Source organism: Myodes glareolus, chromosome 17, assembly GCF_982192425.1.
Source record: "Myodes glareolus chromosome 17, mMyoGla1.1, whole genome shotgun sequence".
NCBI lineage: Eukaryota > Metazoa > Chordata > Mammalia > Rodentia > Cricetidae > Myodes > Myodes glareolus.
In genome coordinates, this window is record NC_142042.1 from 31,022,630 (window position 1) to 31,047,568 (window position 24,939).

General features: G+C 40.4%; 1 protein-coding gene across 6 annotated transcripts in view; it reads left to right on the forward strand.

The window, feature by feature from the left end:
• The window catches only part of Ank2 (ankyrin 2), a 562,994-nt gene that overhangs the window by 512,942 nt on the left and 25,113 nt on the right, over positions 1 to 24,939 (forward strand). For 5 of the 6 annotated variants that reach the window (XM_087897600.1, XM_087897602.1, XM_087897603.1 and 2 more), the window contains exons 27-38: positions 763 to 798; positions 6,711 to 6,935; positions 8,438 to 8,536; positions 9,532 to 9,686; positions 10,992 to 11,203; positions 11,729 to 11,933; positions 13,708 to 13,804; positions 15,280 to 15,508; positions 16,202 to 16,327; positions 18,176 to 18,298; positions 20,125 to 20,157; positions 21,959 to 21,980. In XM_087897600.1, the coding sequence (XP_087753726.1) occupies positions 763 to 798; positions 6,711 to 6,935; positions 8,438 to 8,536; positions 9,532 to 9,686; positions 10,992 to 11,203; positions 11,729 to 11,933; positions 13,708 to 13,804; positions 15,280 to 15,508; positions 16,202 to 16,327; positions 18,176 to 18,298; positions 20,125 to 20,157; positions 21,959 to 21,980 (1,562 nt within the window). The remainder of the gene's footprint in view (positions 1 to 762; positions 799 to 6,710; positions 6,936 to 8,437; positions 8,537 to 9,531; positions 9,687 to 10,991; positions 11,204 to 11,728; positions 11,934 to 13,707; positions 13,805 to 15,279; positions 15,509 to 16,201; positions 16,328 to 18,175; positions 18,299 to 20,124; positions 20,158 to 21,958; positions 21,981 to 24,939) is intronic. The other variant, XM_085677737.2, reaches the window with a different exon arrangement.

A 24,939-nucleotide genomic window follows, 5' to 3' on the forward strand; every position in this document is an offset into this window, starting at 1 on the left:
AGCAAATATTTGAACCTTATGAAACCCTGTGAGGGTGGGGATAAGGAAGCAGACTACATGGGCAAAAGAGTTGTGAAAAGTAAGGCTATAGAGTGGGACTAGATATTAGGTATGAGGAAGACAACCACAGTGCTCAAAGCAGGCAGTGATGTCTTAAGGAAAAAGGACAAAGACAAAGTCTGCGTAGATCTTTACTACCCACTAGCAGCTGATTAATGTTACCTACTCCGCCATCGATTTTATACTCTATCTGTCACAGATGCTATCATTGAAGCTGTTCCTTTCCAGTTTGTGTCTGTTCTGCTGTAGCCCAACAGGGAATGATCTTACCAGAAAAGTCTCAGAAGAATTGCAAATGGACAGCAGTTGAATCGAAGCTACAGCTACAGAATCCAAGACTTTGTCCTTGTCATTATATTATCACGTGGTGTGTCCTAGCTCTTGGACACTTCGTCTTGGCTAAGTGTCCCCACACACCAATGCTAAGGCTTCACTTCCCTATGGGTGACTATGTAACGTCCCCAGGTTGCTAAGCTGGGAGTGACCCCAAAGGCCCCTTGTTCTTCTCTCTGCGTGCATAGAGTGACATTTCAGTGATGTTTGCATAGAGTGATATCTTACTTGTATTTCCATCCTTTTTTTCTCAGTGAACACTGTGTTGGTATATGAATTAAATATTTGAATCAAAGTCACATCTAATTTCCTTCTTTATATTTCACTTATCCACTCCTTCTCTGTGCTAAAGTGTCTGTTCTATTACAGCCGCGCCTCTCCATGTCTTGATCGTGACCACAGCAGGTGAACCTCTGCGTAATTCCTTCTCTGAACATGTCCCATGTTCTCCTCTCCCTCACCATCTCCTTCTGCCTGTGCCACACCTCAGGATGCTTTAGTTTTGATGATGTCTAGTGAAACATAGACAGAGGCTTACGTTCTCCAAATCAAGGTCATTGCTCACTTTTCCAGGGAAAAGTGGGTATATTTAATGCAGTTGGTATGACGTTGACTGCATCAAAATGAAAATGGACTCCTATTTAGGTCATGGCCTCCACATCTCAGTTTCTTTATGAGGAAAAGTGCTACATCCAAGTAAAATCTTATGTTCCCACAATTACGCAAATTGGTAGAGCTATTTTGAAGCTTTATTAATGGTTGTGATTTTTTTTAAGTAGCCCTCGGACCTTCTCTTCTTTGTTTTGCTCTTATCTTGCCATATTCTAGGTGAGCCAAAGGCTAAGGGCTTATTAATAGTACAGATCCTCTGTTTTAAATTCAACCTTTTGATATTTTGGAATTGTGCTATAGAATGACTTGTCTGCATTCTAAATATAGCAATCATTCTGTATTAGTGAGATGAAGTTATTTTAAAGTTCCTTTTGGGCTACTGAATATAGTATTTTTATTCTTTGGCCATCTATGAGGATAATATGGGTTATCCCTCTAAAAATAAGACGGTTCTATATTTCCATTTTTGGAGGTTGTTATATCCTTTATGTCTTCTCAGGCACACCCTAAATATTGCATTTCTATTCTCGAGCAGAGCGATTTGTGAACAATTACGGAGTGATTTGAACAAATTTGAATCACCCTTTCCAGTGTCAATTTTTAAAACCCGTGCTTTAGTTTGTGGGATTTGGAGAACTAGGAAGGGACTGGGGAAGGGCAGAGCAGCCAGCTCCTGCTGTGGTCTCAGCCCACGCTGAGAGTCAGAGCGGATGTCAGGCCCTCTGCTGTGCACAGGGCATCGCTGAAGCACCCTGAGGAATCTTTTCTCCTGTCCTTCACCCAGTGACTAACTCCGAATGCTGCAGTCTCCTCCCTGTTCCCAGTCCATGGTCCTAGATGAGTTAAATGGAAATCCACAGTATCAGTAACGCTGGGGGTGTGCAGTATAGTCGTTTTCAAAGTCCAAATCCTTGTTTCCTGCTGTCTCCTCTGAAGCATGTACCCATTCAGCTAATCAAATTGCATATTTATCAGCAAGTCATCTGCCTCATAAAAGTGAATTGTGTTTGCTTTTATTCCTTTTTAAATTGTGAAAACATTGAATCTCACAATTTAGAAAACTTCAGAGTTTCTACTTTGCATGACTGCTCTCATTTGAAGAGTTAGATGCATCAGAGCCAATGTCCCCTGGTTATCCCCCCAGCTCTATGTAGTGTTAAGTCAATGTCTAATGCAGTATGCCTACGCATTTTCAAGAAAGTATCAATTTAACCATGGGTCAGAAGCTATATTGGAGCAGTAACAGTTTGCTTTCCAATTAGGAATTCCTCTAGAGCGGCTAAAATCAAATATTTAGGTAGGTTGACTGATCTAGCTAGCCATTAGCTGCATCAAATTTGTAACATCAGGCAGTCACTTCAGAGTTTATTCACCTAAATATCTTAATTTATACATAGAAAACAAAAACTAATGAAGTTGCCAACTTACTTGACTGTGGTTACAGAAATCATTCAAAACAGACTTGGAAAGAACATGGTACCCCAGCACCCTGTGCTGTAGTAACAGAATTCTCACATCCTATTTAATACGTTTTTTTTTTCACTGTTTTAGGTGATGTATGATGTACATTTCAACGATCATGACATTAAAAAGATAAAAAGGCAGGAAAAAGAAGATAAGGGGAGCAGCCATTTAGTAAAGCTGTATTCTTTACCCACACATGATTGATTTCTCCCTGCTCCTGTAAATGGTGACAGGGCCAGCCCTCAGGAACTAGGACACTTTGGTGTCACACTCCACACTGCAGAGCTGAGCTTCAGTTCTTTCTCCCACCTCCTTTACACATAGCTGCCTTCTTTGCTTTCCTTCAGGGTTTTTTTTTTTCATCTGTAAATGTTTGCCGGACTCGCATTGTCTCATTTCTAAAGTCCCCCAAACGTGGGAGAATTATATTCATTCAGTCCAATCCAGCAGTCAGGCTGATGCACTGCAGCCTTGCATGGCTCACTCCTTTCATCCTCTCTCTTTTCCCCTCAGTGCTTATAATGAAAAGACTCTTGTGGAGTTGCCGGTTGCTTTAGACACGGCAGAGTAGCGGGTTCCTAATTCCCTTAGCCATCCAGGTAGTGGCACCTTTTGGTATTCCATTTTTGATAGAAATCTTCAAATGTTTACCCAGTTCTATGCTTAAAAACCGTTGGGATTGCCTGGTTAGCTTGCTGGCTTTACAAGTAAACTTCATTGCTACCTAGGTACAAAGTCCAGACACTGTTTCTTCTTCTTTTTCTGCGCAGAGGAGAGGCTCATGAATTTCAGTCTTAATAAGTCATTTGATGATTAAATTATGAGTCAAATTTGCCTAGAATGTTTACTGCGAGGCTAAGCTTACAACGCCCTTTGTTTGTTTCTTCTGATGATTGACAGTTGTTTTGTGTCTTCCAGCAGTATCTTTCATTTCTCACTCTCTCTCTCTCTCTCTCTCTCTCTCTCTCTCTCTCTACTCTCACTTTCTCAGGAAAATGTCTTCACTGGACTTTGTAGTTTTCTGGTAGCCTGTGTCATTTCTTTCAGTACTTGGTAGAATACGGAGGTCTACCCTCCCTGGAGTTAGACACTTTCCCCCGGATTATGCATACTGGGCACTTAATTCTTCCAATTTGCTTTGTATTTGATTCGTACTTAGGACAGTTTTCCAGATCAGTAAGGACACAGGCATGATTGCTGGGAAGTGTGTCTATATGCTGCTTCAGTCCTTAAGATCTGCTATTCTGATTCTCCTTTCCCACAGTCTTTCTCATACAATCTTGTTATCACTTTAAAAAAATATATCACTTTGTTAGATTCAGACTCTTAGTTTTTGTAATCTTCCATTTTCTCCTAATTCTCTACCCAGGGAAAGAACTACACCAGATTTCCGGGTAGAGCATAAATGTACAGTGCAGGCTCTTTAAAATCAGACATAATATTTCCCACTGCTTTGCTACATCTGAAGGTAGGGATTTGATGCTTGATCATAATAGCTGGCCAGACATCGAAGAATTCACGTACCTCATGTCTTGCTCTCTCTGGTCCCTGTAAACACACACACTTGGCATAGCCTGACTTTTCATCCTTAGATTCATTCATTTACTCAAAAATTATTAATGGCTCCCTACTGTGCACCGTATTCATGCTGTAGCGAGTCCTAAGGGGCTGAGACTGCGTTCACACTATTGCTACAGCTCTTTTATGATACCTTGATGAACTGCTAGGTTAAATCTCATTAACCAAGAAGTTAGAGGTCCGAGCAAGGAAGAAAGCATGGAGTGACATCTTGGCTTAGAGTGTGAGTCTCTTGGCACAGCTCGTGATATTTATGGTAGAGTCACAGATCACACAAAAGGATCATGGAAGCAGAAACCAGAAAGGAAGTAACACAGAAAAAAGGGCTCTAGCAGCGCCTGCCAGGGAAAATAATAGAATATGTCAAGGTCTTAGCTGCTGATTCTCTGTTTTGGGGGAAGACCACCAGAGTATCCTACACATTCTTTTGGGTAGAGAATTGATATCCTGGAGGCTAAAGGCCATCACTGGAAAAAAGTACCATGGACATATAAGGGCCTGGGACATGAGTAACTTTGTTAGTTTCTTCAAAAGACATAGATACTCTGAGGGTTCGTAACATTAGGCATATGCTTAATAATTATCCATTCTAGTTACAACACCTATATTTTTAGCATGTAGTAACTGAGACTTGAGAAATTCTCTAGGTGTGGTGATAATTTATACTAGCAGAACTTTAGAGTTAAAGGCAGGAGATCAAGAGTACAAAGTTAATCTCATAAATGTAGCAAGTTCAAAGTTAGCCTGTATTACACAAGATCCTATCTCAAAAAGTTAATGAGGGAGAAAAATCAAAGGAAGAGTTAGTGTTAACTATAAATAAATTGGAAATAGGGCAGTGAATCTGGAAACACTGCTAGCTGAAAGAGCAGCATTTTTCTGCTTTTAAATAAAAACCAACATAAACGTACTCAAATAAAAATAATGGAGGAAAATCCACACATTCGTCTGGAAGTATTTCCAGTCTTTCTCTTGCATGAATGTCTATCTGTATTTAAAACTCAGAAAGAAAACATTTCAGAACTCATATGAAAGACTAAGGGTGAGAAAAGCTGCAGCCTTTTTCTTCAGGGTGTTTTAGTAACACCCAGAATGTCAACGGTTAATCCCATATGGACTGTGGCTTGTACTCAGCAGTTATTACCCCTCCTGAAAACTTAGCTGCTAGGGGAGAAGGGTAGGCCCAGCCTGGCTACTGCATGTGGGAGGCTGTGACTCCTGTGGTTTCCGCTGCATGACGTGCTTCAGAGGGTACTCTGGGCTCCTCCGCACCCATTTCTCTTACTAGCAACAGGTTCTCTGTTTAATGGCATGTCTAATGCATTCTGTGTTCTGCTGCCAAGAGGATGCTATGATATTTCACTTGCCTAAAAAAAATAATAACCTGAGTGTATTGTGTTCCTACCCCACAACTTACTTGGGTGGAATACCTTGCAAACGTTTTCCGTGTTGTCATGGAAGCAATATCTAGGCGTGTTGATCTGGCTTGGTGCGGTTATTCATAGATCTATGAAACACCTATATGTTGCTTCCATTTTGTGGCTGTTGTAAAGACTTGGCAAATGCAGTGAAGATGGGAGAACACTAGCGTGATTTGTGAAAGAGCCTACACACTTTTTCCATGTGTCCTTGTGTCTATGTACGGGACAGCTAGATTGTTCTGCTATGTAACTTTTGCTCCTATAGGAGGTGCATGCTCAAGGGACCTTGGTGAGTGTCACGACGAATGAAGTAACAAGCATTCTAAGCTCAGCTGCTCCAGGGTTTGTGACCACCCCAAAGAGACTTTAGATACTTTCTCTCGGGACACTCCACAGCCTTAGCCACTTGAGATTTCCATTCTTTTTTGTCATGATCAATGACCAATGGAGCAGCCAAAGTCACAGAGATGCTTTTGAAAATTTAAATTACGATTTTGTTCAATTCCAGTTCATTATAATTTGGGCAAAACCATGCCGTTCAAGTACCTCTATCAGCATGAACCCGGGCTTCCCATGCTGGACTTCTCCCGCAGAAAACAGAGCAGAGGGTTTTGTTTCCGCTATTCACCCTCTGGTTCAGTTAGAAGACCTCTTAAAAGTCCAGCTATCGCTTTAACCAGAAAATCAGTCCTTTTCCAGTCTTCCCATCTTGTAACAAGTCTGCACCCCAGGAATGATGATTTGTGGACAGGACATATTGGCATGCATTTGACCTTAAGAAGAGGTCTTTAAAGTAGTTTTTTCAGTCATTAGATTATATTAAAATGATCTAGACAGGTGTAATCTTGGAAAGTTAAATCGAACTAACTTAAAACATATGACATTTGGTCTTTCCTGTGTGGTCTAGCCTTATATTATTTGAACACACGAATTACATAGGATATATAAGGAGAGAGAAGGCTTGTCCATGTTCTTTGCCATATTCTAGGTGAGCCAAAGGTAATTTCATGGCACTTATTAACAAAAATTAGAATTATTCTTCAGTAGCATGTGAAGATTATACAGAAATTAAAATATAATACAAATATAGGTATTAGCATAAACCTGAAAAATACTTTTCCACAGGGCGTTTGCATTTTAAGAATTGTTCTGAGAAGAACTAAAGAGTATAGAAAAGTAGCAGACTGTGTTTATCTGCCATATTTCTTTGAAGCACACCTAATCTGCTCTTTCAATTTTCAGTTTCCTGGTCAGTTTTATGGTGGATGCCCGTGGTGGTGCCATGCGAGGATGCAGACACAACGGGCTCAGGATCATTATCCCACCTCGGAAATGCACCGCACCGACGCGAGTCACCTGCCGCCTGGTGAAACGCCATAGACTGGCAACGATGCCGCCCATGGTGGAAGGAGAAGGCCTGGCCAGCCGCCTCATTGAAGTGGGGCCTTCTGGAGCTCAGTTCCTTGGGTAAGGGTTTCCCATAAGCCTCCTACTTAGTCTCCGATGGGCTTACGCCCTCTACCCCGAGATCAATGGAATGAAACGCCAAAGGTACGTTAAGCCATTTTGAAAACCGATAGGCTCCTGTGACATTTTTTTTAAACATTGGAAATAGTGCCTTGATGCCTGACTTCACTTTCACGCTTCCATGATAAAGCGTCAGTGAGTGAAACCCGCAGGTTGTTAGTGGTTTTGCTTCTTGGATGTGAGGATAACTGCCAGATTCCCAAATGGGATAACCATGTTTTTTTAGGCCTTGGTAAGTATTTCTGTTTCTTATCTGAGACTAAAAGACAAAGTATAAAGAAAAAAATGTGCTCTGTTTGAAACATACATTTAACGCCTTGCGTGGTGGTTATGAATCCATTGCCACCTTCACTTTGAACCACAATGCTGTCTTCACAGGCTACCTAAAGTTCAGCCTAAATGATTTGTGCATTTTCTATTATCAAAACTGCTACCTTCAGCTTTTAAGTCATGGTGTAAGATGAAAATACTGAGATTTAACCTCTGCCATCCTCATTTTGGCAATTTTGAGCAGAGATTAGCATTTCTTCTTCCTTCTGGCAGTCTGTATGGCTACTGTCATACTAGGTGACCCTCCAGTGTATCAGGTGAAAAGTTGTCACTGAATGGTAACAAAAGGATAAGACCTTGGAGGGGGAAACAGGTTTCAAATCATTTTGAAACAAATCAATTGTATTTAAGTCTTGGTGCTTAAATCTGAGAAAGAAAAAAAAATCTTACAAACCAGGATTCCGTTTGATTGTTGTCAACGTCATACTGGGGAGAAGATTTCTCGCTTTAGAACTCTGAAAATGTTCTAAAGCCTATAATTTGGGGCAAACTGTTAACATATTGCTCCAAATTAAAAAAAGGGATGTGTTGCTAGTTCCCAGGTGTAGAAGGCTCGTCTCCTTTGTCTATCAGACAGAGCTTTGAAAAGAGCCTGTGAAGTTCTGGGTTGCCTCAGAAAAATGTCACTATGGTTGGATTCTTTCGAGATTCTTGATGTCCAATTGAGAGCCTAGCGCCCCCCCCCCCCCCCCCCCCCCCCCCCCCCCCCCGCTCAGGTAGTTGAAGGCTTTTTGGAAACTCTCAAAGCTGTTGAGGAATATCTATGAAAATGGGCTGGCTGCTGCACAGAGTTTTTATTATATTCCCAACAGTTCTGTCCTTCCCGGAGAGAAATTTTTCCCCTCCACTTTTTTTTTTTTTCCGGCTAGTGCCCCGGCAGTGAACCTAAGTGGGAGCAGACTTGACAGCCATGTTCTCCCCTGGCACAGAAGCACCTCCATTGTACACTCTGGGTCTCAGTTCCTGCTTCCTTGCTCTTTGTGACCAATGGAGGGGGCAGAACCAAACGCAGTGTGAAACCAAATTTCACCCTGTGCTGCTGGGGTTCTGTGGACACGGTACCTGAAGCTTACTTCTGTTCTTTCTTTCACTGCTGCTTTGGATGTACTCAGTAAACTTCACCTGCCAACGGCTCCTCCCCCACTTAATGAGGGAGAAAGTTTGGTCAGCCGCATCCTTCAGCTGGGGCCTCCTGGAACCAAATTCCTTGGGTAGGAGCGACTTAAAACAAATTGATGGCTGCTGGCCCCCGTTCTTCTCCTCCTTCTGCGATATGATTTCTCTTTTCGTCATTGTGCCCATGACATGTCCCTCTCTATGATTTAAACTCTGTATAACCTATCTCTAGTGGACCATTTCTGACCCTTGTGGTATGTGACTTTTATTTTTGAGTGACGTTTTATATCTTCTCCTTTCAAGTTGCTGTGACCTTCATTTTCGTTCAAGCATGAGACTTGCCTAGTTGTGCTCTGTGCTAGTCCTGACGTGGTTCTGACGAGTTTGGAGTCTGTATCAAAGCAACCTGGACTCAAACATGGAAAGCCTTTGTCTATGTTGAGGATGAATGTGACCTAAAAAAACAAAAAAAATCACAAGACAGTGCATGTTCTGGATCCTGAGCATAATAGGCATTGGACAGTATTGGACTCTTGGTTGAGTGGCTCTTTAGGGTCACATTGTGTGCACATGCCTATTGTTTTCCCGAATGAAGGCAGTTTGAGCAGAAGTCACACGTGCATGGCTCATGAGCACACGTAGTTTACCTCTCTAACATCTCATTTATAGCACATTGAATCACGCAATGTATGAGCCATTTTCTTTCCTAACTCATGTTGCGATTTTGCACCTGTAGAACATGTTTTAGGATATTGGCCTACATCATAGACCTGCATGTACATTTCTTTTGGTTAAATGTGCTACACCTACATTTATCAAAGGAGGCGTTCCAGAATGCCACATGCACTCACGGAGAAATAGCATTTGGCTTAAGGTAGCAGCATGAACCTGAGGAGCAGTGCCCCTGAGGTGGGGGGCCACTGAATCACCCTCTGTTAGTCACTGGGCTCTGGAGGAAGGCCCACTGTGTCCCTGCCCCCCCCCCCAGAATGAGCAGAATTCCAGGTCACTTTGCAACAGACAGTGTGCAGGTGTTTGTCTTGGGACTGGTTACCCTGTCTACACTGAGTGTTCTGCATTGCTATGTCAGGCCCGTGATCGTGGAGATTCCTCACTTTGCTGCCCTTCGAGGAAAGGAGAGGGAGCTGGTGGTTCTGCGCAGTGAAAACGGGGACAGCTGGAAAGAGCACTTCTGTGAATACACGGAGGACGAGCTGAACGAGATCCTCAATGGCATGGATGAAGGTATCTCTGGGTTAAGGAGACTGACAGAAATCTCGGGTGGAGACATGCCAGTTCTGCACTGTTTTCAGAGCCTCAGCTGTCTGAGCACTTGTGTGCACATGCATGTCTCTTGGAGTGTTTTTCTCCAGCACACTGCCTGCTGGGTTCCGACTGCAGCAAGTTTCAATGCACAACCCATCCATTTTCTTAACGGTGTCTATGTTAAATTCAGGAAAATAAAGCCCTTTGAGGTATTAAGTATCTTACATTAACAAGAATAGTCAGCCTGACTCTATCTTTTAATGCAAACTTCTGTTGAATCTAAAACTAACAGGAGAATGGATGTTGTTCCATCACAAATAACTCTGCTCAAAACCTTTCAGCTTTCTACTATTAAAGAGACAGAAACATTAAGTTCATTCGGTTATTCATATGGAGACTTAGTCTAATTTTCTGTATTTCTCTAAGTACGTACACTAGAGCAACAGAGACTTAGTCTAATTTTCTGTATTTCTCTAAATACGTACACTAGAGCAACATAGAGTCCATGATCCCACCTTCTGCTCTTAGTATTTGGTAAGTCATTGGCGTCAGAGGACTATTGAAAGTCTGTTGTTGATTACAGCGTCAAACCAAGTCACGAGACAGAATACGTAATCAGAAACCTTACCCATTCACTGCAGAGTTTATTACTAGTCTGGTCTCCCAGAACCTAAAGAACCATGTATTTTCTTTTTTTAAAAGATTTATTTATTTATTTATTATGTATACAACATTCCGTCCATGTATGCTTGCATGCCAGATCTCATTATAGATGGTTGTGAGCCGCCATGTGGTTGTTGGGAATTGAACTCAGGACCTTTCGAAGAGCAGTCAGTGCTCTTAACCTCTGAGCCATCTCTCCAGCCCCTATGTATTTTCTTAAGACCACAAGAATTGGTCTTTGAGCTAATTTTGAAATTTGCAAAGAAAAGGAGTTCCCATGCAGCTTCCTCTCCATCACGTGAACCAAGAATAGCATATGTTCATTTCTGCTACAGGTTTGTTCGCAAACGCCCTCACAGACACGGCACTGCACAGGCACATCTGCACTTCCTTTCCACTGCTCTGGAAAGCCTAGTTTCCCCCAAAGTGTACTTGCAAACTGCCGAGAGCTGAGGAAAGATTCCAATATTTATGTATTTAGTGTTCGAATTGCCTTGTATTTTAACATTTACCAAAGGGGAGCTTTGTGCTCCCCAGATTGCTATTAACTGTGCCCACGAGTCTGCTAGAATGTTCTCAGGAGTCACTAGCTTCATGAGGATGAATCATTTCTTGTCTCAGTGCTGGACAGTCCGGAGGACCTGGAAAAGAAACGAATCTGCCGCATCATCACTCGTGACTTCCCACAGTACTTTGCGGTGGTGTCGCGCATCAAACAGGACAGCAACCTGATTGGCCCAGAAGGAGGAGTGCTGAGCAGCACTGTGGTGTCGCAGGTGCAAGCCGTCTTCCCCGAGGGCGCGCTCACCAAGCGCATCCGTGTAGGCCTGCAGGTATGTGCCTGTAGGTGGCAGATGATACTGTGGGATTTTATTACCCGGGTTGCAATTAGGTTTTCACACGAGAGTTGAAATATCACCTCAATAAAGTTCCTGTGAGTGAACAAAGGCTAACACGAGAGACCAAAGAGTCACAGTATTTTGAGGGCTGGGTAGGTGAGATGACTCGGCTGGTGAGGGGGTTGTCTGCTGATCCTGACTACCTGAATGCAGTTCTGGAAACCACGTGATGGAAGATGATACATGACTTCCTCAGGTTGTCTTCTGGCCTGCATATGTGGGCTGTAGCATGCACCCAGCCACACACACTTCTAACATGCAATAAATAAATGAAAATAAAATGTAATAAATTCTTTTCTAAATTTTGAGCGATTAATAGTGCTAAACTTCACTTCGGAATCCATTCGGAATCCATTCACCTCATTTGTGAAATAATAAACAATGTTTGTCTGGATATGATTGTTGACATTATGTAGGATACTATATAGTTCCATGGTTTTTTTTCCCTTCCCTTGAAAGGCTCAACCCATGCACAGTGAGTTGGTGAAGAAGATCCTAGGCAATAAAGCAACCTTCAGTCCTATAGTCACTTTGGAACCCAGGAGAAGGAAGTTTCATAAGCCTATCACCATGACGATTCCTGTTCCCAAAGCTTCAAGTGATGTCATGCTGAATGGTTTTGGGGGAGATGCACCAACCCTAAGATTACTCTGCAGCATAACAGGTGAGGCATATGTGACTATAGCATGGACAGTTCCAGAAGATATTTAAATAACAGTAAAAAACTAAGAACCTGTCAGGTTAATTATGCCCTGGAAGCTGAGAATGTAGGCAAACATCTGTGAGCCAGTATTTGGAAGACTGAGGCTGGAGGATTATGAGTTCAAGGCCTATCTGGACAAGATAACAAGACCCTGTATCAAAAAGCTGTGTGATTATATACGTTAATTCAGGGTAAGCATTTTTAATTAACTAGGTGAACAAAAGGTAAAAAAATTATTTTCTAAACCGTGTTTGTATATCAAACTATTATAATAGTATATATCAAGTATATATACTTGATATGCATAGTCACGTTTAAAATAAATGTTTTTGATTTAATTTTGTAACGTACTGAGTTATTAGTGCTGCCCATATGGTCATGGTATAGGGCCATCCACCAGCTGATAGACGTGGGCAACCCGATCAACCAGTGACTGCCCCTCAAAGAAGAAAAGTGACCCTTTCTTTCCCCCAGCATCAACTGCCAGTATCTCCTCATTTATGAGTGTTGTCTTGACGGCTCTTTCCTGTATGTGCAAGAACTTTTCTGGGGTGATCTAATGCAGGTGACCCAGTTCTGAGAGTTGAGCCACCCAAGAACATTCAGCAGCCAGCATCTCACAGCACTCCTCCTACCTCCTTTATCCTTCTCTTCTCTATTCCTTGTGTTTCTCTTCCGCAATGCTCCCTTGCCTAGAGGGGGAGACGGGGCCATGTAGTTGTCCCACTCACTATGTCCTGTTCTTAGCACTGTGAGCAGTTATGCATCTTCGCCTTAACCATGACCTACACCAATAAGGAACTTCTCTGACCAAGGTTTAGTTCTTTGGATATAAACAGAATTATTTAGAAGGCTGTTTGACGATATAGTTTTCCCCCTAAGGCTTATGGCTTTTCTGTGACCATGTTTAGGGAACTATATATACATTTCCTTCAGTGGAGCAATCTCAAGCCAACCAACCAAGAGAGCAGCTGGTTCCTCATCAGCCGTCTGGTCACCATTGCACCGGTGGGCACATTGTACCTGCCAGATCAGTCCCGTAGCATGCCGGCTCCACCACTGGATAAAATCATTGATTCTCTGTTCTCCTTCAGCAGTCTTTTTAGCAGGCCATGATACATAATGCCTGTAAACAAATATTCAAATAATTTTCCATAAATTTAGTTTATCTTAAGGTGGCATTTGCTTTTGTAAGTGTCATTTTTTTAGTATGCAGTTTTGAGAGTTTGTACTCTCATTTTGATTTAATTAAATTTACTTAACTTTTTCCTTTTTTCTTTCTTTTTTTATTTTATTTTATGTTTTGCTTATAGTTCTGGTGATTGAACCTAGGACAGGTTATTTGCAGAAAAGGCAAGCACTTTCCTCCCGAGCTACATATCCTTAGCCCTGAAAGTAGTTTTGCCTTGCTGTCTTCTCTCTCTCTCTCTCTCTCTCTCTCTCTCCCTCCCTCCCTCTCTCTACCTTCGTTCCTCTTTCCCTCCCTCCCTCCCTTTTTTCTTTTCTTTATTTCTTGTCAATGAGGGTTGAACATGGGGCTGGTCACACACTAGGCAAATGCTCTAACCCTGTATCCTATCCGTTCACTAGCCTGTATCCCAGTTCATGCTATTCTCATTGTCCCCTTTTGCGTATGGAGGGACCACACAGGCGAACATCAGAACCACAAAGACCTTATTTACAAGCCAGTGTCTGGCATTTTGCCCAATCATCTTCCAAAATCATGCTATTTCAGGTGGAACCACGCCTGCACAGTGGGAAGACATCACAGGAACTACGCCACTAACATTCGTCAATGAATGTGTTTCCTTTACAACCAACGTGTCTGCCAGGTATGTGTGTGCAAACCAGAAAAGCCCATTCACTGGATTGTTTTTCTTCCTCCCCAAAGTGATCTTTTCTTTTTGTTGTTTGATGTTGTTTCTTAATTCTTTCAAGGGGATTTTGGTTGCAGTTGTTTAATATTAAATTGGGCGTGCATTTCTTGTGACTTGAATAGTAACACTACAATAACCAAGTCCTGCCTCCATTCAGATTAGATTCTACGGGAAACACGTGTCTATCTGCTTTGGCGGTATGATCTGATGCTAGCTTTGGCAGCCACTCCTGGTGCTTTCAGTGCCCAAGGAATGAAAAGTTTCCTGTTATCCAACAATACACACGAAGAGTTGCTTTTTCAATAGAACGCCAAACACACAGTCAGTGTAGCTTGCTTAGTGGCTAAAGAGTTACAATGTGTTTTACACACTAACACATTTGCATGATACACACCCTTAAGAGAATGAAGGTATCTTCTGTGACTTCTTCTATTATTTCTTTTACATACAGTAATTGAATTCTAGTAGTAGTCTTTATTTGTATAGTCCCTGATGGATAGGTCAACACCTTCATGTTTCTGGTTGGTCTGGTTCAGTCTTGGTGGCTAGTGAGCCCCATGAATGATGGTGCAGTGAAGGCACAGTGTTGAATCGTCAGAAGATTAAATGAATAGCAGAGGAATCAAGGGGAAGAGTGCTCACGCAGAGAAATCTGTATCATACTGTCTGATGCGGAGCTTTTATTCCCAAAGATTCAAAAGCCACCACTTTATATGTCAAGAGACTGATTATAAGGAAGAGTTTTCAAAAAGAGAAACACAGCTAGAACATTTAAGTCAACCTTTTTGTTTCGTTTTATTTTGCTTTGGGAGGTATATAATTTCTACTGGATTTATTACTTATGCATGGTAGTATGCTACATAATGACTTTTACTTCATATAAGTAAAATATAATATATATAAAGTGTATAATATATATATATTATAAAGTGTATAATATATATAAAGTATATAATATATATAAAGTGTATATTTACATTAAGCATATTAATATATTAATATACATATTAAGTGTATATATATTATATATTAATATAAGTGTATATTTAATAAGTACAATTGATGAGTGTGTTTTACATTAAGCATATTAATGTATTAATATACATATTAATGTATATTTATATAGTATGTTAATATACATGTTAAGTGTATATTTACTTCAAAGTGTATATTTACATTGAGCATATTCCCTCTTCATTGTAACCAATCTTAAAAATCTGGTATAACTCTCCTTCTTGATACCTCCAGATTTCCGGCCCATCCCTTGTCTTCCTTGTCATTTCTGTCTTTGTTTCTTTTTTACCTCTTTCTCGCTCCTATTTTTTTCAAGAAACATTTGGTGGCTATATTGATCATATTAAAGAAACTGATTTTTTTTTTCAAATGGCATATGTTAAACTTTAGGTAACTGGTTTTCTCTCTTTTTGTAGGTTCTGGCTGATAGATTGTCGACAGATTCAGGAATCTGTTTCCTTTGCATCGCAAGTGTATAGAGAAATTATCTGTGTACCATATATGGCCAAATTTGTGGTCTTTGCCAAATCACATGACCCCATTGAAGCCAGGTTGCGGTGCTTCTGTATGACAGATGATAAAGTAGATAAGACCCTTGAACAACAAGAAAACTTCTCTGAGGTGGCCAGGAGCAGGGATGTGGAGGTAAGCCCTGCTGCATCCTGGGGCTTCACTATCGGGTCTTTGCAAAACAGAGTAGGAAGATTTGCTTCACAAAAGCAAGGTCAGTCTATAGCTGAATGAAGGTCAAGGTCCCAAATTAGATTTTTCTGACAATTTGAAACATAAATGTTTGTTCTCTATGCATGTAGAAAGATGCACATAAAATTAATTTGAAGAAAAACTGTAAGTTATTGATAAACTTGAAGTCTATAGGTAACTCTGAGTTTGTAATAACTGTAGCAGTTTCAAGGATTTTATCTTCCTGAATTTTTTTAAAGTACTTCTTTTTGTCTAACTGTTAGGTCAGATAAATACTTCTCTACATTGTTTTTAAATACTTTTCTAACTGGTGTTTCCTTTTTTGTGAAACCTTTTTCATCATTGCAAATTTATATTTAGTTACTAGACATACATTGGCCTTTGTGGGTACCATGACACAACGTTAACACTGATAAAATTGAATGTTACCATGCAATTGAAGATACTCAGTAGCAAGAAGGAATGCTGGTCTATGCCTTGTTGTGTATATGACGGATGTCAATGAGCAGTGTGAACATTGTTGTATGTACATTCTAAGAGCTGAACATTCCAAGTACACTTACTACCTGTTTGTATAAATGGCATGAAAGTGATTGTAGCTATCTCAATCCACGTTGGTTTTCTGTCTTATCTTAGGTATTAGAAGGAAAACCTATTTATGTTGATTGTTTTGGCAACCTGGTACCACTAACCAAGAGTGGCCAACATCATATATTCAGCTTTTTTGCCTTCAAAGAAAACAGACTTCCTCTCTTTGTCAAGGTAATGTATACATAAAACTAAAAATCAGTTATGCCTTTACATATATACATACAGTAATACATATGTACATACATACATACATACAGTTCAAGGGTTGTTCTCAGTTACTTTCATAATGGGAATATGTGCTTTCCAAACATTTCCAGTGATTTTGAAACACGTTTTACAAATGTTTACAAAAAGCATATGTTTTAGTTTATTTTTGAAGTTCAAAGCATGTCTGAGAGAGCACATTTATGAGAAAAATGAGGGCAAATTATGACAAGTTATTAAGTAGACACATTAAAAACTGTTCCCCCAGAGTAAGTCTCTGTCTCTGTCTGTGCCCCCGTCTCTCTGTGTTGCTGGGAATGAAACTTAGAGCTTCCCTCCTAGCTATTACTAGGCGGTGACTCTACTAGTGGCTTAAACTCCCGACCCTCCCGTTCTGTCCCCTCCACTGCTGTCACTTTTAGATATTCATACTTAGATTTTAAAATGTATGTGGATGTCACTAATGTAGAGTCCCAAAGAGCACTGATAACTTTTTGTAGTAATTTCTCCAAAGACCCAGAATCTCATGGTCCAATAAGAAAGTATTCTAGCTAGAGCTATAGACTTAATGTAATTTCATCAATTCAACATAATAGAAAGTTTGATGTTGAATGAGTCCATTTACTAAGGGATACCCAGGGAAGTAAAACTCATAAAAGCAGATAGTAAAAGGGTGGGTATCATGGAAAAGGGGTCTGGGGAAAGAGGAGATGTTGCTTAATACATGGAGACTTTCAGTTTGGGAAGCAATTCTGCATGCACATAGATGGTGGTGATAGCTAAACAACAAAATGCATGTACTGTCACCACTGAATTATACACCTAAAATGGTTATATACATCTGAAATGATGTTTCCCATTACAAAACCACAGTTAAAAATAGAATGAAATTCTGATGTTGTAATGAACTTAAAGATATCCTAAGTCGGGCTGGAAAGATGGCTCTGTAGTGAAAAGCACTGACTACCCTTCCAGAGGTCCTGAGTTCAATTCCCAGCAACCACATGGTGGCTCACAGCCATCTAAGATTTGGTGTCCTCTTCTGGCCTGAAGGCATACAGGCAGGCAGAACATCGCATGTATAATAAATAAATACATAAATCTTAAAAAAGTAAAAATAAAATAAGAATATCCTAAGTCAGTAAAACATAGGGAAAATACTGTATGAGTACACTTTACAAAGCAGAGAAATCCACGGAGACCCAAAATCATTTGGAAGTTGTCAGGAACAAGGAATGGGAGGTCAGTGTGTACTGGGCACAGTTTCTGTCAGGGTGAATAGAAAGCTCTGGAAAATAGTGGTGATTGCACAACTTCATGAATGTGCTTCAGAGCACTTAAAAATCGTAGAAACGTTTGGTTATATGACAGGTATATTTTACCACAATCTCAAGAAAGGCAAACTCATTTTGACAACCTGATATACGGAAAAGTAACCACAATTGATGGTTACTTTATATGGGAAACTTGCCATGAGGTCTGCAGGGAATCCCACACCCTCACTTGAGGCCATGCGTGTGACTTAACATGATGGTTAGCTTCGTTTGATATCACGTGCATACCCAACCATTCTGGTAGCCACCTTAATAGAGGTAGAACTTTTTCAATCATGCTTCATGAATCAGCAATGCCTGAAAGACATTTTCAAAGTGTGGTTGTAAATGATGATACCAACACAGAAAGGGGAAGAGCTTGGAGTCTGTGGCTCTTATGTCCCTCCTTGAAGTGTCACCGACTGAAAATATGCCCCCCCCCCACTTTGAACCTCATCTGATGTCAGACATCGGTGAAGCCCATATGTCTTTCTTGTTCAAGGTACGTGATACAACTCAGGAACCTTGCGGGCGACTCTCGTTCATGAAGGAACCCAAATCCACAAGAGGCCTGGTGCATCAGGCCATTTGCAACCTAAACATCACCCTGCCAATTTATGCGAAGGTATTGTGAGTCCTGTAGTGTTCTCAGGGCAGTCCAAAAATTTGAGCTTCAACTTCTTTATAAAAGACATTGAACACAAGAGCATGTACAAATCATTTTTGGTATCCTGCCTAATTAAGGTATATTTTTTTCAACTCAGGAAAGAAAAAGCAATTCTCGCCTTCTTTGGCATTTCATACACTTTTATGGAGGCTTTTATTTTTATATATTAGATATGGCAGAGAAAAATTGTTTTAATTTTAATGCCATTTGAGCTAAGTTTTAAAGAAAAAAAATCTTTAAAATTTTTCTGTTCTTGTTTCTGTGTGCATTCCTGAGACCACATGGTGCCTTGCCTCCCACCAGGATGTTAATGTGTTAGTTATTGCTTACTCTCCACCCAGCTGGGTCAGCTTACAGGTTTGGAGCATACCACTTGTGTTTTAGATTTGCCTGAAGTAATTACCTATTTATATTATAACCTGTCCTGTTTAAATGGCGTAAAAATTTTAAACTAACTTTTCAGTTAATTTAACATGATCAGTATAAAAATATCCTCTTGACAGGAGTACATTTAATGCAACACCAGAAAGACTTTTGTTAATTTCTGACTCGAGTCTACCTAATACTACTTTCAATCTAACTCTTTCTTGGTGACATGATACTTTGACTATTACTAGTGTATCAAAGAAGGTCACTGAATCCGTTAAGTGACCTGGGGAATCTTACTCTGAAAGCCTTTTTTCCCCTTTAAACTAATATCATTTAAAAACAGCCAGCTGCAGATGGCAGTCTGTGCATAGCTGCTGCAAATGTTTGGTTTTTTTTTTTTTCTGCACTTGACAAAGGGCTGAATAGTGGGTGATGGATAGGAAGTAGGAAATACTTAAAACTTTTAGTCCTGAATCTGCAGAACCAAGAATTACTTTCACCTCATCATAGTTGCCACAGAATGTATTGGTTTAAGTATTCAGTCTTGGAAATAGATACCAGTTTTATAAAAGAGGGCTCTTAGCATATGTTTCATGTTGTTACTTCTTCTTAATAATTAAAAACAGAAATTGAATATCGATTTCCGTATTTGATATTCATGATGTTCCAATGCCATCAGATAGATCAACCAAAAAAGTGTGATCTAATTGTAATCCCACGACACAAATTGTACCTTGGTATTTAGCCTCTGCAGGCAGAGTAGCAGTTAAGAGCCACAGGAGAGCTGCGCAGGCCGCCCAGAGATACAGTGTGAACGTGCTGTGACCGGTCCCTGGGCTCTCCATGTTCTGTGAGAGAAAGCATTTACTTCGTTTTATATTTTTTGAGACAAGATACAGCACACAGTGTTATTAATGCTGTGGTGATCAGGGGTGGTTTTCTATTCAGTCACTCACGATGAAAAGAATAAAATGCCAAACATTGCATATTTAAGATATACTGAGAATGCAGTATATAGTAAAACTTGTGTAGTGCCCGAGTATTGAAAACGTTTGCAGCATAAGCTTACTGATGCTGTTTGATAGTTTCAGTCAGTCCCATTATAACTGGGATAGGGTCATCATCACCTTTTCTGTGAATCAATTCCACCAGACACGTTAAATATCAAGCTTTGGGGCTGCTGGTAACTTCGGGTCAGGAATTGGTATATTTGTCATTTTTTTGTGTGTATATCTTTGAATGTATAAACTTTGATCAATCTTCTTTAGCTGTCTTCTATAAACTATTAAAGACAGCAGCCTGAGTGTACTGTGTGCCTGCCTTGATGCTTGTAGATGGACATATTTACTCTTCTCTTCTAAATGTTTCTTCCTTCTCCCTTTTTTCCATCTTGCACGGCATCTTGGGGCATCCAGGAATCAGAGTCAGATCAAGAGCAGGAGGAAGAGGTAATTTTACAACAGCGTCACTTGTTCCTGGCTCTGTCATTGCTGGAGCCGCTAAGAAGAGCATGTGGTTGACCTCTAATTTTTGGAGAGTAGGCAGCTATTTTTAGCAATTAGATGATCAGAATTTTAGTCAACCTCCCTACTCCTATTTTTTTTTCATCTTGTAAATGGCATTCAGAGAACCGCAGAGTTTCCTTTTTGTTTTATTTGAGCCCTCTAAGTAATAGTATGTATTTCTCTGCCACCTTCTAAAGGCCAGGCCATTGTCTTGGTGACACTCAGGGGCTAGACTGGCGGTGTCTGAAGGTGACAGTGAACAGACACAATGGTTGCCTTTGTAACTCCTATGGCCTCACTAGCAGCACAGTTGTTCTGAAGGTGGGCCTGTGATGTCATCAGCACTCTGGCAATTACTAGGGTGCGTGCTGGTGTATTTGTGGGGTTCTTGAATCTTCTCGGCTCTAATCTGCAGTGTGCAGATTGTTTATGTGTAGTTTATGTAAATGAAAGTTAGTAACTTTTAGGAGTGAGTGCACTGTGGTCCTAATACCATGTTCGCGAACCATTAAGACTCACCAACCTTTAGTCCGTTCATTAGACTCCACGATCATGATACAAACATATATTTATAATTAGCATTCCTTATAAAGTATATTTGCAGTACTCTGTGTTCCCCACACCTCACCAGCACGGGTCTTTCTCACCTATCTTCTGTGTGAAATCACATACAGATGTAGAAAACAAGATCTAAGGACGGCATCTCGAAAAACGTAGTTATCCATTTCGATTTTTAAAGCAAATATAGACTTCTCTTCTTTTTAATGGTCTGTAAACAACCATTATTTTAACAGAAATGAAATAAATTATTGAAAAACTCCTTATACTTATCCACAAATATAGGAACTTCTGTTTCCTGCCTGTGCTCAACTGTTTCCAAAGTAATTATCACTAGTGCGTACATTTTTAATATCCCTTCATTTTTAAATGTTTTTGCGAAAGTGCCTGAAAGGTAAAAACACAAAGAAAAGAATACTAAATGCTCTATGCCCACCAACTTCATGTGCGTGACCTTAGTCCAGAGGACCTGCCGCCAATTCCCCCTTCTGTCATAGGAAGCTAGAGAGCAGATGTGGACAGGCAGTCACACACGCCATCAGCTGCATGATTGGTCATTTCCTGTGTGGGTCACTGTCGCACACACAATGTCCTTCTGTGCTCAGGGTTCTGTCTCCCAGGCTCTTGAAATGTGACACCTCCACCCCATCCTTATAGAGCATAAAAATTGTGAAACCAGCTTTGCTGTGTTCACAACTGAGCCATTTCCATTAGATACGTGGTTATTTCCTGTGAAATACTTGCAGGAAGTTTCTGTCCTTCCTAAAAGGAACGTGTGAACAGCTCTGGAGCCGTTTGGAGCAGTGTTGTTAGGAAATGACTTCTGTAGAACTTATCACCCAGGATGCTTTGCCATCTTTTTTTTTTTTCTCATTAAATTGGAACTTACTGCTTAAGACTGACTTCACCTTTTTCATGACCTTTTCCCTAATATGCATTTTCTAACATCAAACACAGTCAAGTCGCCTCTTCCCAAGAGTAGCATATTCTTTTGTAGTTTCTAGAAATGATGTATGAATATGTGTTTATTTATATATTCAAAACTGTAGCCGATGTCTTTGACTTTTTTCTAGTACATGTTGTCACTCCTATGTGCATAATCACAAATAGGATCTTACTACGCACATAAGCGACTCTGAGCCAAGAGCTGTTTGTAACCATTGAATTTGTGTATGTTTTCTTTCAGATCGGTATGACATCAGAAAAAAGTAAGACTCTAAATAAAATTGAGTTTGTTTGAAAGCTGGCTGTAATGAAAAGAAGCATGAATTAAGATGCAAGCTGGTTGTCATTACTAACCACTGTAATAATCACATTTTATGTACTTCTTATTAATCATTAATATCGACTTATAAAAGCAGCTTGGCCAGTTAAATCATAAATATGCCTAATTTGTGAATTAATTAGCATTAAATGCAATGATTATTCATTAAGCATTCACTTTCTTTTGACATCCCTGTAACCCTGGCATTGCTGTCAAGCTTGTTTAGAAAGCCACCCCACCGTTTTGTCCATCTGTTAGCGTAACATTCCCACCTCATTTTTTTCCCCCTGAATGGATATGACAGTATTACTTTTTACACAAAGCTACAGTGACCTCTGTAAAGAGCCTTGCCTCTGGAAGAATGCCTACAAAAGCGATACTGTCTCATAGTTCTGATCCGAAGCTCACGTGCCCCCGCCATACCCCACCCTCCTTGCCCTCTTACTGTGGTGAAGTATACCTAAGTCTTTAGATAAGAGCTAACAGAATTTTGTAAATTTCCAAAGGGGGGGGTCACAAAAAGAAAAGAACGCAAAAGTTAAAGAATACTGGATGCAATTACTGATCACAGTGTGGTTATATTTAAATAACAACTCAAAATCCCCAACAAAATCTAATACAGTAAGCAGTTCTGAACTCACCCGAGGTTTGTAATGGTCCAGTCACATTTCATCTTGTCAGCCTGGTCTCGGTACCATTTGGCTTCTTGTATAGAAACTCAAGTTGAATTTATAGATCTGTTTTTCCACCTTATGCCTTAAACACTTGAGAAAAATATTCTAATTTTTAATCTTATTAAGTATTAAGATTTATGCTGATTCATCTTATCCCAGGGTAGCATTCCTGGAAGGAAGGCACACAGAGCCACATGACATGGTCATTTTGCCCTAGATGGTTATGTTAGTCACTTTTGTGGGGCTGCTATAAAACACGTAAACAGAGTTACTTACCCAAAGAAGAGTCTTTTGTGGGGCTTACGGTTGCGGAGAGTTAGAGTCTGTGATAGCAGAGCAGGGGTAGTAGGTGGCAGGCTGTTGGACTCTGGAAACCACCAATGGGCAGAGAGAGCCCTCTGGAAACCGTAAAACCTGCCTGGTCCTAGTGACACACTTCTTCCAGCCAGGCCATACCTCCTAAGCCTCACCAAACAGACGTCACTTAGGGACCAAGTACCCCAGACTTTATAGGCAGATCTCATTCAAAACATCACACTGGCGACCAACAGGCCTGTTCTCCTTGCAGTCTTAGTTCATTGTAATTTACTGCTATCCTATTGGACTGACTTTAACCGAGGCTTATCCTTATGTCCCACCTCATTCAAGATGAAACTCTCTGAGATTCTCATGTCTTCAATAATCTATATGACTAAACATATCAGCATTATATAAATTGATATTAATATATTTTATATATGTACATTCACATGTGCTAGTCCCTAAACAAATACAAATTCTCTCTAGAGAAGACAGTTTTGTTTATGCCACATATTATTGTCGCCTTCATTGGTTTTTAAAGTGTTTTATTTTCTCTTCCTCTTCCTTCTATAGGGCAAGTGTATTGACTTAAATGGCTCCTTCATTTACTCCTATATACAAGCTAGTCAGAGTTAAAGTTATTGGTCTGGGTCAGTTAAAAAAGTAATAATGTTCCCATGTTGCTATAATACCATGGGTTCTCTCGAATGACACCTAGACACTTTGAATAGCTTCCAGATTTCAAAGGCAGATGTATGCTTGGTTTTGTTCTAAAGACAATCACCACATAGTTTTCACATAGCCATAAAATAACATCCAAAGAAGGGTTCTCTTAGTAAGCTTTTATGTAAGCCAACCCCGAGAGGTTTTTGCGTTGTTGTGATTAAAGGAGCCCTACCACCTGTGACTCCAGTATACCGCACAGACCCCCGCATGGACTGGTAGGGAGTAACTATGCTTCATCACAGTAACGTTTTTCCTTTTGTTCTAATTTCTCACTTCCCCACTGCCTGCACTCTTCTGCAAGGCTGCCCCTGCCCAGAAGTTTTACTCCACCTTTGCTTTGCATGGAAATAACTTGGCTTACATCAACTGTGTGTGTGTCCTGTGTGACTGTCTCTAATTTGGGTTGCCACGCATCGCCTTTTAACTCTGGCCTCACATCCACGTCCAGTCACAGCTGTAGTTTCCGTCATTTGTCCTTCCCTTTCCTTTATCCTCCTCCTTGGTCTGTCTACGCCATCTCTAAACAAGGAGGTCCCTCCAAGGAAAGGGCCATGCCTCTCTGCACGAGATGCGTGTCATCGTCAGGTGTGGATTTCCCTTCGACGAAATGCCAGTCTACAGCTGACTCAGATGTGTGTTCTGCCATTGCTGTCTGGTGGCAGGACGGTACTGACCAAATTCCAGACCCATGGGATTGAAAATGTATGATGTATTCTGAATTGGCTCTGACTGGCTTTCTCAGAGAGGAAATCAGGTTTCTGCAATTTCTAATGCTTTTTTTTCTTCTTTTTTTTTTTTTACCCATGGTTTGTTTTGTTTTGCTTTGTTTTCTGACATTGATCTGTAATATCTGGACAATCTTGAGATATCTCTGTGTAATTTCACTGCGCTCTTCTTTTTGATTTGTGATTTTTTTAAATGTATGTCTTGAGTATCTGTGATAGCTTTGTTGTATGTATGAATGTGCAACAAGTGAGAAAATTAAGCAAGTTATTTCCTGCTCATTTTCCTTTTCAGTTATTTTTCCGTTAGCCTTGCTTTGCTCTTGTTCCTTGAGACCTTGTGGATCCACCATCCCCAGCCCATTCTGTTGCCCCTTCCACCACCAGGAAAAGACGCTGTGTTGTTTTGGTCCTGATTACATTTTGCCGATATCTTTTTTGATTTCCATTTTACTTTCGATGTTTTTCATTCACATCAAAG